This window comes from Cervus elaphus, chromosome 23 (genome assembly GCF_910594005.1).
Source record: "Cervus elaphus chromosome 23, mCerEla1.1, whole genome shotgun sequence".
Taxonomy (NCBI): Eukaryota; Metazoa; Chordata; class Mammalia; order Artiodactyla; family Cervidae; genus Cervus; species Cervus elaphus.
In genome coordinates, this window is record NC_057837.1 from 11,832,891 (window position 1) to 11,848,159 (window position 15,269).

Here is a 15,269-nt window from a genome sequence, read left to right on the forward strand (position 1 = left end):
GTGAAGTCCACCCTGGTCAGCAGTTAGTTGTTCACACACACTGGCGGGAACACAAGCGTCTGTATATTTTCTGTTCTTTCCTGTAGCAGGTAGGCAGACCCTGAAAGACAGAAAAACCATATAAATCAGAACCTTAGACCTGGATTTTGCAAAAAAAAAAAAAGTTGGATAAATAGCTAGTTGTAATTTAAAAAAACCCATGAAATCATAATTGTTTTGTCAGCAAGCAGTTTGAGGTCTTTCTGGTGTGCCAGACCCTGGTTACCCTCCTCTGTGGCAGCAGCAGACCAGACCCTGGTCCCTGTTCTCGTGGCATCTCCCATCTGGGAGAGTGCTGGCATTTCTCGGGTGTCCACTATGTGCAGACGACGCACACCTGGCACATGCTATTGTGCATCTTCCTCACAACCGCCAGCTGACCTGGGTGCTGGGTCTGTGCCTTTGGCAGGTAGAGCAGCAGAAGCTCAGAGCCTGCTCACGAGAACAGCCAAGGGCTCGGGGAAATGGGCATGGGCAGGGTTTTGAAGCTCATGGGCTATGAAGAGAACATGCAGATCATTTTTAATGACTCAGAGACAGGTCAGCCTCAGATAAAATCCAAAAGTAGTCCTAAAATATTGTAGCCAATAGTTTCACATGTTTGTCCATTAAACCTTTTTTTTTCAACCAGTCATTTTAGTCAGAATGCAGCTGGACTGGGTCCCGCTGTGTGTGTTCTTTTGGAGCTGGCGTTACGTGCGGGGAAAAGGCAGAGAAACAAGGGAAGCTGCTGTGGTCCCTGCTTTTCTCATCTTGGGACTCATATGATGTCCTAGAGTGTTGGACGTCCAGGTAGAAAATTGCAGAGGCACTGCAGTGACACCCTTGCTTTCTCCTTCCCAGGAATACTTCTTGCAGGCGGAGCTAACGAGTAACGTGCTGAAGACAGGCGTGGTGCGCTGCTGCGTGGGCCAATGCAGCAACGCCATCCCTGTGGACGCCGTGCTCACCATGCGCAAGCTGCCTATCACTTACGTACGTGTCTCGGCCGCTGCCTCTGCCCTTGCCAGGGTTTAGCTCAGTCGTCTGAGCTTTGTCACTGGGCAGCCTATCCAGGCCATGGATGAGGGAGCTGAAGGGGAAGCTTGTCTGATCCTTCCACGAGGAGGTCTAGAGGTGCCCTGTGGACCTCAGTGTCACAGACACTGGACCCCATGGGGCCAAGCCAGGTGGCAGTCTGGGAGGCGGGCTGGTGCAGACGCTCAGGTGAGGACTATTTCCTAGGGGCCCAGCTAGCTTTTTCCTGGCCTTTTCATCTCGTGCCTTAATACGCCCTGGGAACTTGATATAGCAGAGTCTACCTTGGATGCTTTGCTGGGGGAGGTGTGACCTCAGGGCCACACAGCAGGTCTGAAAGCATCAGCGTCTGATGGAGGGGGGGTCACACTTCTTGGTGGAAAACACTTGTCCTCCAACTGTCCCCCTCCCCTCCTTTCCTTACCCCACCCTGCAGAGCAACAGGAAGGAGAACAAGGGTGGGTACCTGTGCCACTCGTGTGTGGAGCAGCGCATTGGGCCGCTGGCCTTCCTGACCGCCTCCCCCGAGCAGGTGCGCGCCATGGACCGCACAGTGGAGAATGTTGTGCTGCCCCGGCACGAGGCCCTGCTCTTCCTCGTCTTCTGAGCGTGGGCCCTGCTCTCCTCCCACCGGGATGCCCGGGGGGCTCCTGCCCCTGCAAACGCCAGCATGGGGGGCCCCCTCCCTGAGGCCAGCCTTGCTCACAGAGCATTTTCCAAGGATGATGATGGCTGCCAGAGTTGGACCTGCTTTGTCTTCACCCCTGGAGGTAGCCAGACCCTGCCGCCCCTCCTCCACGTCAGCGGGCCAGGAACGTGGGGGATGGTCTTTTGATAAAAAAAAAAAAATTTTATGTATTTAAACTTTTATTACAAGGTCTCAATTAAACAGGCATTGTAGCACTGGCATTCCACCGTGTGAGGCCCCTGCCTTCACCCCCGCTGTTCCTGGACTTTTCTCCGTTTCTCCGCTTACTGTTGTCACAGCTCTGTGACTGTTCACATCACGCGCTGAGCAGAGCAGGAGGCTTTGTGTCCAGGGTGACAACTGGCACATCAGAAGCAAGGTTTTTCATGCTCTGGGGAGTCACGCACATGTGAGACCCAGGGTGCGCCTTGTCATCGTGGGGCTCACAGCCTGAGCAGGGAGGCAGCACGACACATGACAAGGGCAGTGACCCTAGCCAGACGTCTCGCATCCCTGCAGGTAGAACAGAAGACCAGAGCCCGAGAGAGGGGCGAGGCCGGCCAGCCACCACGCGGACACACGCACTGGTTCCTGGTCGGGTGCTGGGGGTGTCAGCGGTAAAGCCGTTCTCACAGGAATGTGGCTGAGCCACACGTGGATCCGGTGTTTTCACACTTTCGCCATGCAGCACATCAGGGATGCAGGCGGCAGGTGGGGCGCTCCCGGAGCTCCCCGGCTCTGGTGTCTGAGCCTAGGCCGCTGAGTGGGGAGCGGATTTCTCGCCCTGTGCGGCGCCCCCCCGTCTCTCCCCCATCGGGCCTCTAGTGGAGCTTAGCGAGCCAGCAGGCCGGTGAGGAAAGCAAGGGTGCTGGCGGACGGGGTGGCCGTGTGGAGAGGGTGAGGGCTGCGTTAACATCTGCACGGGGAGGAGGATTCACACGGTGGGCCCTGAGCACAGCTGGGGCCGACGTCCTCACCCCCCTGCCGTGTTCCTGGCCCAGCCTCGCTTGGTGCTCCTGGATCACTCAGAACAAAGCAGCGAGTGGGAGGGGGTGGTTTGGATTTGCCGGGCACAGTGTTCAGAGTCGTTCAGTAGAAGGATTTGGGGAGGGGATGGCTAGGGAGGGGCCCACGAACACATTTTCTGGAAGTCTGGTTTTGCTCACTGGAGAGGAAGGCGCTTGGGATTGTTGGAGGAGTAGATACTAGGCCTCCACTGAGCACATGTTGGACAGGCCTGACCATGGGTGTCTGGAATCACATGCAGTCCTGACTCGGAGAGGGCAGTGAGGGGAGTGTGATGCTGTGTGGGGGGTTTGGGGGGGCATCCAGAGCTGGAACCGCACTGCTGCTCTGGGGCCTGAGAGGCGTCCATCAGAGAGGACGGCGGGGGACCACCAGAATGGGTGGGTTTAGTATCGGAGTGAGTGGCTAGCTACCTACTAAAGAAGGAGAGAACCTTTTAGAAAGAAGGAGCAAATTTGTTTGTGGTCATGGTGCCACAGTAAAACATCAGTGTTAGTATTTTGGTACTTATTTAAAAATAATAGGATCCAGGAATTGATACTGGTACTTTATTTTTTAAGTGTTATATAAGAATTTCTAAAATGTCAGTGAAATCAAATAGTTGATGTGTTTGAAATAGAAAACTAATTTTTAAATACACAGTAAAAATAGAAATGTTATTTATTTTAGTTTCTTAAGGAAATCAGTAATCAGTTTATTAAGATAGAAATTCCTATATAAAATTTATAGTTTTGTTAAATATACTTATAAAGTTAATTATATTCTATTTATTTTTATTACAGATTTTTTATTGAAGTATAGTTGATTTGCAATATTATATTAGTTTCAGGTGTACAACATAATAATTTAATATTTTTATAGATTACACTCCATTTAAAGTTATTAAAAATGGTTATATTTCCCTGTGCTGTACAATATATCTTTGTTGCTTATTTACTTTATACATAATAGTTTGCATCTTCTAATCCCACACCCATGTGTATAAGTGTTAAATATCCATTATCATTTTAATATGAGTGGTTAGATGAAAACAATAAAAGTGTTATTCAAAAATATAAACTAAGCACTACATGGAAATGAAAATCTTTTAGATCCTTTATAAAGGTTAGTCTTTAAATCATGGGGCTTCCCTGATTTCATTTAGTTGTGAATGTATTTTTGTGCACATTTTCTGTAGAGATTTGTTTTATTTTTACACCACATAAATTGGGAGAATAAGGAAAATAATTATAAGCTAGTTCCAGATATTTTTCTTTGGTTCATTCATTTTTAAGTAACCCCTTTTCATTGGTAACTTAGATGAGATCTTTTTTCAATTGTTTAAGAATGTGCAGTCTGCTAATACCAAGTTCTAGTTTTTTATTTCAAAGTTAGGATTTCTGATTTGTCTCCATCTTCTTTGATTTTATCATGTGTATAGAGGTTCTGATGCAGAATTACCCATATAAAAACAAATTCTGTTATGTCATATTCCATTTGTTTAGAAGTTATTGGAAATAAAAATTATTCTTGAAATAGAAGTGTTAAAATATCATAGTGCATGTAGATTATGCATTACTTTGTCCTTTCATATAATTATGCTCAAGGTATATTTCAGATTTTGGATTTTTTTAAAAACTAGGTGATAGCATTTGACCAACCTAAAGTATTGGTACAGAGAAATTTTAAAATATCACAGAATATCAGCACCTGAAATTGCAGTCACTAAAGGTATGACCTGTAGGAAATGTTTGGAGAGATGAGACATGTTTGGCTGGGGAGTGTGCAGTAGGAACACACCAGTGAGGGGCCAGGTCACCAAGGGCCCTGCACGTGAAGGAGTTTGGGTGGTGTCCTCAAAAGTTATGAGAAGTCAGTGAGAAGCTGTGAGACATTAGGTTTTCTTTTCAGGAAGAGCATTCCAGTTGTAGATTGGGGGATGTTTTGAGAAGGTCAGCTCAGTTAAGAGGCTCAGAGTTATGATCTCAGCTAGAAATGCCATCTGCTGGGCTGGACCAGCACAGGCGAAGGGGTCCAGTGAGGTGGGGCTGTCCTCTAGTGAGTGGTCCTCAGAGTGTGGCCCCCAGCTGAGCAGTGTCACATCCCCTGGGACCTTGATAGAAATGCACATTCTGTTCTTCACCCACATCTGCTGGGTCAGAACTTGTGAGACTGAGGCCAGCAGTTAGTACTCTTTTATTATTATTACTTTTTATTAGGATGTCTTTGCTTTACAGTGCTGTTCGTTTCTGCTCTACAGTAGTGTAAATCAGTTATAATATATATACATGCATCCCCTCTCTTTTGGGTTTCCTTCCCATTTACATCGTCATAGAGTATTGAGTACAGTTCCCTGTGCTTAGTTATCAGTTTTATACATAGTACTGTATATACATCCATCCCTATCTCCCAGTTCATCCTATTCCCCTCTTCCCCACTAGGTACCCATATGTTTGTTCTCTGCGTCTGTCTCTTCATTTCTACTTTGCAAATAAATTCATCTGTACCATTTTTCTAGATTCCACATATGAGTGATATTTGTTTTACTCTTTCTGACTTTCTTCATTCTTTATGACAACCTCTAGGTCCATCCCCATCTCTGCAAATGGCACAGTTTTGTTCCTTTTTGCAGCTGAATAATCCATTGTATATATGTACCACATCTTATTTATCCATTCATCTGTTGAGGGACATTTGGTTGATGTTGATGCTTAACAAGCCCTACAAGTGATTCTGACGTGCACTGAGTTCTGAGAACTTCTGCTCTCGGGATTAAAGAGGTCGAATCAGCAGGACTTAGGGCTTCATCGGGGGTAGTAAGTCGCTGGTAGGAATCCCGACAGGACCCCTGGGTTTCTGGCTTGTTTGCAGTGTGGGTGAGGGTACCCTTCATTGGGGCAGAGAACACGGGGTGTAGTAGGTTTGTGTAAAAACAATGATGGACTTGGTTTTGACTTGTCAAGTTTGGGTGCTTATAAGAAACCCAAGTAGGTTTGCTGGTGGGGACATGGGTCTGTAGGTCAGCAGACTGGCATGGACCGGAAGCAGTTTAGAGTTGTCGTGTGTAGGTGGCGGGTGAGGAAGACCAGCATGAGGGTTTCGACGAGCCCACTCCACCATAGTGTCCAGAAAGGAAAGAGCAGAGGAACACCCCAGGCTTGAGCTGAGAAAGGAAGAGCATTCTCTGAAGGAGGCAACAGCCAGTTCCCAAAGATGGAGTTGCTGCTGAATTGAGGAGAGGAAGGGGTTTAAGTGGAAGTGGCTTCAGCGTCCAGCATTGCCCGAACCAGCAGGGGTGGGGAATAAAGTTGCAAAGACAGAGGCGATATTAGCATGGTCAGTTCAGTGAGGCCAGGAGCTGAATCGTGGGGGCTAACATCAGTGGGGCCTTTAGGTAAATGGACATGATCATGGACCAATCATATGTGTACTTTGGTTGCTTCCTGAAGCTATACTTCAGGGACAGCAAATAGGATGCTTTTTAAAAGGCGTAAACCTGTTCAGACAAAGACAACAGGGAGAAAGTGAGGTTGGGAAGCCGATAAGTGAGTGATGACTGACAGCTCCCCAGGCCCTAGAACTCTGACAGGGGGCGGGACTCGATGGTGCTGGGACCACGGGAATTAGGAGTAAAGGTGGAGCAGGAACAGTGGAAGAGAGTTTGAATAAAAGCCAGTTACATCCTCATGTTCTTGCTGTCCTGTGAAAGTGGGCAACGTCTCCTCCTCAACCCTGGCGGAATCCAGAGCTTTGGTCTCTGGGGAGGATGAAACAGGAGGATCTCCTGAGAGAGACCAGGCATAGCTGAGGACCAGGGCCACGGTGGACACAGGCCATCATCTTCACAAGCTCAGGCAGCTGCAGCAGACAACTTGTAACCTACAGGCTCCAACTCCTCCCAGCTCTGGCAGCCGGGAGTGTGAGGGGAAGGCACCGGCAGTTGTGTTGCCTGTTGAGCACCTGCTTCCTAGTTCACAGCATCTTCTCACTGTGTCCTCACCTGAGGAAGGAGCAGGGAGCTCTCGGGTCTGTTCCCAGCACACTGATCCCATCCTGAGGGCTCCACCCCATGACCTCATCACCCCCAAAGGGCCCATCTCCTGACACCATCCCCTTGGCGGGGATGGGGGCTGGTTAGGAATCAACGTCCTAGTTTTATACACACATGCATGCACATGCTAGATGGGAGAGCAACAACTTCTGTAGGGAGTAGAACCAACTTCAGCCAAAACACCCACAGTGATGCAGATTCCTTGGGTGATGCCACCTGGAGCACCCATCGGCATCAGACTACACAAATGCTCAGGGTTTCAAACAAGTTTTTAGTGCTTGACCCTTAAATAGGAGCAGCAGACCAACCAAATGTGGATCTCCAGCCATCTGAAAAGAGCCTCCAAGACAAAGGTGGGATATCAAAACAAAAGAATCAACTTGAAAGAAATGGTCTGTACAAGGAAAAGAAAAATCTAAATCTCTTAAATATATTCAAAGAATAGGAGAAGATAGTGCATGCATGAGATAACAGGATCGGTTGTGTGTGTGTGTGGGTGTGTGTATTTGGAGACAAAAGGAAATGAAAAACCAATAGAATAGTTGAATGAAATAAGTTGAAAAAATAATACAGGAAGTTGAACAAAAATTAAGATTGAAAGGGGACGCGTGGTCAGAACCACCTTACGAGGTTGAGCATCTCAATGCCAAAGGAGTTTCAGAAAAAACAAGCCGGCAACTTTCATTTTTTAATTATGAAAAATCACCCAGAACTGAATTATGAGTTTCCAGGTTGAAATGCTCAGCAGAAAGCATATGAAGATAGACCTCCAGCAAGCCCTCTGTGGTACAGTTTCAGGAGCACCAGAGAGAGATCCTACAGGCCCTCAGAAGGAAGAGCATCACCTGAGTGCAAAGGTCCAGGGCCAGAAACATCTTCAGGTTATAAATCCGTGCTGAGGAGCTGCACCTCAAAACCCAGTGGAAGGGATTTCCAGCTTAGCATCCCATTCCCAACCAAAGGACCAGTAAAATAAAGGCACTTTTACATGTAAAAATGTCATCCACCATGCTGCCTTCCTCAGGAAGCTGCAGAAAGGCTGAATCCCAGCAAAGCAAAGGGCCAGTCGGGATGAGGAGGACCTTGCCCAGCAAACAGCAAGCCTGATCCGAGACGGGGGGTCCTGGGCAGAATATTTCCGTAGAGGGCAGAGTGTGGGCTGGAGTTGGTGATGCATACAGAGTAATCCAGATTTGCTTTCCTGGAGTCTGGGTGAGGTCTGCTTCCTTTGATGCACACATCAGTATGGAAGAGAATACCCCAGAGTGGGAACTCATTTGAGAAGGAGGGAGGGAGCAGGCAGCCACTGGGGCCTGGTTGTCCAGTATTTACATTGACCTTATCCAGGAAGCAACTTCAATGTTTATGAGCCTGGTAGACACACTTGGGACACTGTACACCTTGTTCAGCTCTCCCGACAAACCTGGGGGAGCAGATGGTGAGGCAGCCTCCAGGGTGATTGATCAGTAGCACACAGCATAGCGCTCAGGTTGAAACAAGTGTGATCTCCAAACCCATGGTGTTTCCACCACCAGCACGTCAACGGTTGGAACTAGAGCTCTTCTGAAAACCCTGATCTGTCAGAAACAAAGCATTGAAGACTTTCAGATGTTCTCAGCCATGGCATTCTTCAAACCAAATTTTACTCCCGATAAATATAGCTGCCATAATCAGAATTCAGGGTAGCAACTAGAATTCCTTCTAAGCTCTCCTCTGGGAAGCCCCCAAGCTGAGCCTCTAAGGGTTCTGGGAACAGGCCAGAGACACTGCAGCCACATGCAGTCCAGGGGGCGCTGGACCTCTTGGAGTTAGAGCAACTCAGGCGCCCTCTGGATCTCAGGTTTCTCAGAGGGGATTCTGAAGATTCCATGTATGGTTTGTAATTAGTGCCTTTGGCTCTCTGCCCGGATACATGAAGAAACAGCCCTGTACAGATAACCAAGTTCATGGTGATGGAGTCCATGAGAAAGGGCCCCCTGGGTAGTGCCTGGGACTTGAGCAGGACCCAAAGATTCTGCTGACTGCAACCAGTCCCTGCACAACCTTCACTCTTCGAGGCTGCTTTTGTTTCAGTTTGTTTGTCTAATAGTCACTGAGCGATCCTCCTGGAGCCAGCTAGGGTCACAGCGACCCCTGGAGCGGGGGAGGGGGTTGTCAGAGAACACGAAGCTGCACAGTTGGTGGGTGTGCCATTCCAGGCCACTCCTGCTCCGTCTCAGGCTGTTAGCAGAGCTCATGCTGTTTTTCTGTCATCTGTAAGGCAGATCACCATTCTAAGTTTTTCCTCCTTCCCTGCTTCTCTGTGATTAGCAATACCTGCTTCTACTACCAAATCATACTGGTGGGATGGCTTCGATTACAAGTAATGGAAACTGCGTCTGTAATAAGGAAAGAAGATGTACTGGAAGAATGTTGGGGGCTCGGAGGGTCACAGGAAGTTGGAGGATTAGGTTAGGAAAGCTGGGAAGAACCGAGGCAGCCTGGCGAGCTAAGACAACGGCAGCGTGACAACCACTTGGTACTTCCAAAGCATTGCTGGTTGCTGCTCCATCAGTTCTGTTGTGTTTGCTCATTCCACACTCGGTGCTTCTCACCAGGTGAGGGCATCTGATGGGCTTCACGTGGGTCTAGGTCTGCACCCTGGTCGGAGCCGAGGAAGGGGATATCAGTGTCTCTGTGTGTGGGCGGGAGGTCTCCAACATGATTCCAGATCACTTTGCCAAAAACAGTGCGTTTAATCAAAGCTTTTTCCAGTAGTCACGTGCAGATGTGAGAGTGGGACCATAAAGAAGGCTGAGCCATGAAGAATTGATGCTTTCAAACTGTGGTGCTGGAGAAGACTCTTCAGAGTCCTTTGGTCTGCAAGGAGATCCAGTCAGTCAATCCTAAAGGAAATCAGTCCTGATTATTCATTGAAAGGACTGTTGCTGAAGCTCCAATACTTTGACCACCTGATGAGAAGAGCTGACTCATTAGAAAAGACCCTGATGCTGGGAAAGATTGAGGGCAGTAGGAGGGGACGACAGAGGATGAGGTGGTTGGATGGCATCACCGACTCAATGGACATGAATTTGAGCAAACTCTGGGAGATAGTGAAGGACAGGGAAGCCTGGTATGCTGCAGTCCAAGGGTTTGCAAAGAGTTGGACACGACAGCCACTGAACAACAAGGACAAATTGGAGATGACAGAGCGTCACATCCCAGGTTACTCGGGACCAGAGAAATAGAATGGGTGGGTTCATAGGCCCCTAGGGGAGAAAAGTGTGAACCGCAACTCTTTCATACTTGTAACGCCGTACATCTATAAATTCTGTGAAAATGTCATATGTTGAGTTCCTGATTTGTTCCTGACAGTGTGAGGTGTTGGGGATGCTTTGATTTCAATTGAGCTGGTTTCTTTGCCTTCAAGTCTTATGGGAAAACCAACAAGCGAACCTAAGATTCTCAGCTACGTCCTTGAAATTCTGAGGCCAGAATTGAAGTGGATTGGTCAGTTGGAAACATGTAACCACCCTTAAATGTGCCTTTTTGGTCCCTGTTCTCTTACTTCCTAACATCTAGAAGAGAGTTTATAAAGAGGAAAGTCTTATTTACTGAGATAGTCAAGGTAAAAAAGATGATGGGCAGTTTTCTTTGTGACAAATGTTGTGTAGGACAGGAAATGAGAGCAGGGAAAGATATGAATTATGTAGGTTCATAGCCAGCTGACATCATCTGGGCTCAAGACCTCTAACATCTGTAGAGCTCACAGACCCTTTTGGGTCCTGTGTGCTTTCGCCACTAAAAAAAAAAAAAGATAGACTCTTCTCAGTGCCTGGCAGGTGCTGACCCTTATCATTCTCCTCACTCATCCACCCAACACTCCTTCGCATTTATGGAGTACCAAGGATGGAAAGTTGGACCTCAAAGAAAGCTGAGTGCCAAAGAATTGATGCTTTTGAACTGTGGTGTTGAAGAAGACTCTTGAGAGTCCCTTGGACTGCAAGGAGATCCAACCAGTCCATCCTAAAGGAGATCAGTCCTTGGTGTTCAATTGGAAGGATTGATGTTGAAGCTGAAACTCCAATACTTTGGCCACCTGATGCGAAGAGCTGACTCATTTGAAAAGACCCTGATGCTGGGAAAGATTGAGGGCAGGAGGAGAAGGGGACAACAGAGGATGAGATGGCTGGATGGCATCACCGACTCAATGAACATGAGTTTAGGTAGAATACTCCAGGAGTTGGTGATGAACAGGGAGGCTTGGCGTGCTACGGTTCATGGGGTTGCAAAGAGTCAGATACAACTGAGCAACTGAACTGAACTGAACTGAAGGATAGAAAGACAGATGCTGGCCCTGGGCAGTACCGAGGTAGAATCTCCCAAGATGGTTCCCTTGATTCCTTCCCTCCTCTTTTATCAGCCTACCACATCTCCAAGAGGCTGGGTGGCCCAGAGACTTGCTTTGACCAATGAAATGAAACAGATGTGCCCATAAGATGTGGCAGTCCCCACCCGTAAGGGGCCTGGCTATTTCTTCTTTCACCTGGAAGTGGTCTGGCTGTCCCAAGGCCACCATCTGTGAAGAAGTCCCGGCTAGCCACGTGGAGCATTCATGCAAGGGAGCGCTAGGGCCCCAGACAAGGGAGGTCTTCCCAGACCTTCTAGCTCTGCCCAGCCACTAATGGAACGCAGACAAGTGGACGACGTGCAGAGCAGACCTGTCTGGCTGAGCCCAGTCAGCCCCCAAAGGCAGCAAGCAGTAGTGGTCTGGAGCTGCTGCTGGGGAGGCCCAACACGTGGTGACAGGTTGAAGGAAGCGGCATCACATCAGGTCCACCTGCAGGACACTCCCCACTTGGCTGAGTCGAGGCTTCCGGGTGGGATGGGAGGTGGTGGTTTTGGAGACCTCACAGTTGGCCTGCAGGTGGACACAGGTGTGAGGGAGTGGGAAGGAGTCCTGATGCAACAGAAAAAGTGCACCAGAGACCCCACATGCCACTCATTTGCCCTTCCAGATAGGTTGTTACGGTCTCCAGGATGACTCCTCATTTCTAGGCACCTTGTGTCCTCCCAGGCCAGCCCCCTGGGATCAGTCACTATCTGCACATAGAAATGGGGGACATGTAGAACTTGAGGTGCATGGAGGTGTTGGACATGGATGGGGAAGTGCCCCCAGGTTACCTCCTTTGGAACTCTGCCTGAGAACCGGCTCTCAGAACATTTTACCTTATTTTGCTTAGGAGTATTTTAAATTAATTTTTTCTTTTTATAACATATAGATTGTGAAGAATTATGGGCTTTGAGAATTTATTAAAGGCATGATTTAAAATGAGCTACGAGAAATCATAGGCATCCATAGGGTCTTAGCCTGAGATACATTGTGTGATCATTCATTCAGTCGTATCCGACTCTTTGTGACCCCATGGACTGTAGCCCCCCAGGCTCCTCTGTCCATGGGATTTCCGAGGCAAGAACACTGGAGTAGGTTGCCCTTTCCTTCTCCAATGGAATCTTTTAGTTTTTTGATCTAGTATCTGTTAATGACCTTCAGGGCAATGCGTCAGTCTCTGAGAGAATTCAAAGAAGAACACACAGTTCTTTCCAAGATGTTCTCTGCTTGATGGATGCATTCTGGGGCCTTGGTATGTTTTGGCATCATAGAGGTTGTTTAAACCTTTCCCTAGAAGGACTGCACCACCTGGTAAAAGAATTCATTTTATCCCTTGGATAAAAAAAAAAAAAAAAAGCCCTGATTGAGTGATTGATTGATCTGTCCCCACCCAAGCCCTCTTGGTCCTTTTTTTTTTTTTTTCCATTTGTTTTTATTAGTTGGAAGCTAATTACTTTACAATATTGTAGTGGTTTTTGCCATACATTGCCATGAATCAGCCATGGATTTACATGTGTTCCTCTTGGTCCTTTTAGACCTCAACTCCACCCAGCCCTGCGTGCTGCTATGTCTAGATCTAACTTTTGACATATAATTCACCCAGCTTGAACCTGGTTGGTGCTTGGTGGACGGCAGACTTTGTGCTGGACCTGAGCCAGGTGATTCCACAGCATCATATCACTCACTCTCCCCAAGATGATGTGAACTTGAACCATAAATCCATGAGCTAACCCAATGACCCAGCCCTCTTCCATCGCACAGAAACCTTTCAAATCCCTGGCTCCACTGAACATGTGCCTTTTTGTTGATGTTGTTCCTGTTAAATAAGTTTTAAAAATAACAAGGGTCATACACTTAAAAATTCTTGTAAAGAACAAACTGGATCCAGTTAATAAACTCTAGAAACTTAGGGACAAACAGCTGTAGAGAGAAGCAAAAAAGTGTAGATAACCAGGGTATGTAAGGATAACCGGATAACTAAGTGTACGTAAGGCTCAGCTCGAGTGTTAGCAGTGTTTCCTGCTCGTTGAAAGAGACAGTGAAAATGGTACATCTCTGAAATCTCCAACACCAGCTATTTAGAATTCCTACCCTTTCTTCCTTCACTCTTTTTTTTTTTAAATTAATTAATTTATTTTAATTGGAGGCTAATTACTTTACAATATTGTGGTGGTTTTTTGCCATATATTGACCTGAATCAGCCTTGGGTGTACATGTGTTCCCCATCCTGAAACCCCCCTCCCACCTCCCTCCCCATCCCATCTCTCAGGGTCATCCCAATGCACCGGCCCTGATGAAGGCGTCTAAATTCATGACCTGAAGAAATTCACAAGAAGGAGCACTCTGAGAGCCCCCGCCGCAGGTGAACTGGTTGCTCTGCCCACATTCCACCTCCCCTCCCAGCTACGCTGGCCGTGCGATGGGGCGGCTGACACCTGGTTTACAGTCCCGCCCCTGTACTTGCCCCCATCCCGACTCTGTGCAGACTGCATGAGCAAATGGGCAAGTCACTTCTCTAGGTCTCAGTTTTCCCATCTGTAAAATGAAGAGCTGGGACAAGGCCCATGATTTCATAAACAAACATAAACATCAAAGAAGGAAAGAAAACAACAGAGGGACAGCATGTGCAGCAGACACACACGTGCTTCTCACGTGGAAACGCTACCAGAAATTCTCCAAAGCCACCGTCTGACTCGGCAGCAGGCAAGGCTTTTTTCCTCCTTTCAGAGAGAAAAGCTGACCTCAGTCATGTGGGACTCTGCATTCCTGATCTCCTTTTCTTCTTTGTGGTACATTTCTTATCAGTGATTCTTACAGTGCAATCGTTTTTTTATATATATATTGAAAATAGACATTTTATATTGTTTGAACAAGGAACAATTTCAAAATACAAATCTTGTAATATGCAGATATAAAAGACAAGGATATAAATATAAATGCACATCTATAGAAAAACGTCAGCAAGTTAAGTTTTCTTCTTTCTGAATCCTTAAATCTAGAGGATCCACGAGGCACAGTCTCTCCCTGCTCCTTTTCCATGCACGCAGAGCACCTGGCCGAGAGAAGGTTTTACAAGCTGAAACGCTGGTGTCATCCTTGTTAACACCTCCCAATCCGGGAGGAGTCTTGTAGTTCACGTGGAGCCTCGGGTGTGTTTCTTTTCTTTGTGACCTGCAGATTAGGATGAGGAATGGGATTGAATCCCGTGGACAAGCTGTCCTGAATAAATGTCACGATGAAATAAAAGCCCTGATAGGAAACCCTGAGGGCTTCACTCCCTCCCAGGTAACCATTGTCGGCTGGGACTTTGAGAACTGGGCCTTACGCCCAGAGCGGACAGGCAAGGCAGGCAGACAGCGGGCATCTGTCCTGAGCCCAGAGAACCCACTGGTAAGGGTGGTGCTTGAGCTGGGCAGTCGGTAAAATGATGCATGGATGTTTCCTCACCCTCGGGGGCTATCCCCTGGGGCCAACGCCCCAAGTCTTCCCTAGGTCCTCTCTGGCTGGAGAAGAGCTGGGCCTTCACTGAGGCCTCTGCTGGCCTCGGCGTCCCCGGAGCCTCCTAGGCCATGCAGGTGGATTTCCGTGTCCTCCCCTCTGGCATCTGCCCCCGTGGTCATCGGCACACTCTCCATGCTCTCCATCTCAACACCGGGTGGCTGGTGGGCTTGCCTAGAAAGCAGAATAATTGCCAAAGGAGAGATTGTGTCAACAAAGAGTTCCTTTCGGACACTCTGATGGAGAGCACCTAGACTACTTCCACTCACAGGTGGTCTTTAGATCTTATTTTGGCTTTCACCCCTTTGTCCACCAAGTTTTACCAGCACTGTGGGGGCAGCTCCCCCCACCTTGCCAACCCCCTGCCGAAAGGCAGTGGTTCCAGTGTCAGGTGCCATGGGAGGAGTGAGTGATGAGGAGCCTGGCCAAGCCAGCACTGACTGTCCTGATAAAACTAATGTAATGGTTATAAAACTCACTGTCATGTCCGACTCTCTGCGACCCCATGGGCTATAGCCTACAGGGCTCCGCTGTCCATTGGATTTTCCAGGCAAGGGTACTGGAGTGGGTTGCCATTTCCTTCTCCAGGGGGTCTTCCT

The 15,269-nt window shown here is 47.9% G+C and overlaps 2 protein-coding genes across 12 annotated transcripts in view; one reads left to right on the top strand and one right to left on the bottom strand.

Annotated features, from left to right (window-relative positions):
- Positions 1-1,965, top strand: part of FBH1 (F-box DNA helicase 1) — a 38,148-nt gene extending 36,183 nt beyond the window's left edge. For all 5 annotated transcript variants that reach the window (XM_043883525.1, XM_043883522.1, XM_043883523.1 and 2 more), the window contains 2 exons: positions 883-1,014; positions 1,493-1,965. In XM_043883525.1, coding sequence (XP_043739460.1) covers positions 883-1,014; positions 1,493-1,663 — 303 coding nt within the window. In that variant the 3' untranslated portion in view covers positions 1,664-1,965. The remainder of the gene's footprint in view (positions 1-882; positions 1,015-1,492) is intronic.
- A 12,024-nt stretch (positions 1,966-13,989) lies between these two features.
- The window catches only part of IL15RA (interleukin 15 receptor subunit alpha), a 37,456-nt gene continuing 36,176 nt past the window's right edge, over positions 13,990-15,269 (bottom strand). For 6 of the 7 annotated variants that reach the window (XM_043884248.1, XM_043884247.1, XM_043884244.1 and 3 more), the window contains one exon: positions 13,990-14,844. In XM_043884248.1, the coding sequence (XP_043740183.1) occupies positions 14,661-14,844 (184 nt within the window). In that variant the 3' untranslated portion in view covers positions 13,990-14,660. The remainder of the gene's footprint in view (positions 14,845-15,269) is intronic. The other variant, XM_043884245.1, reaches the window with a different exon arrangement.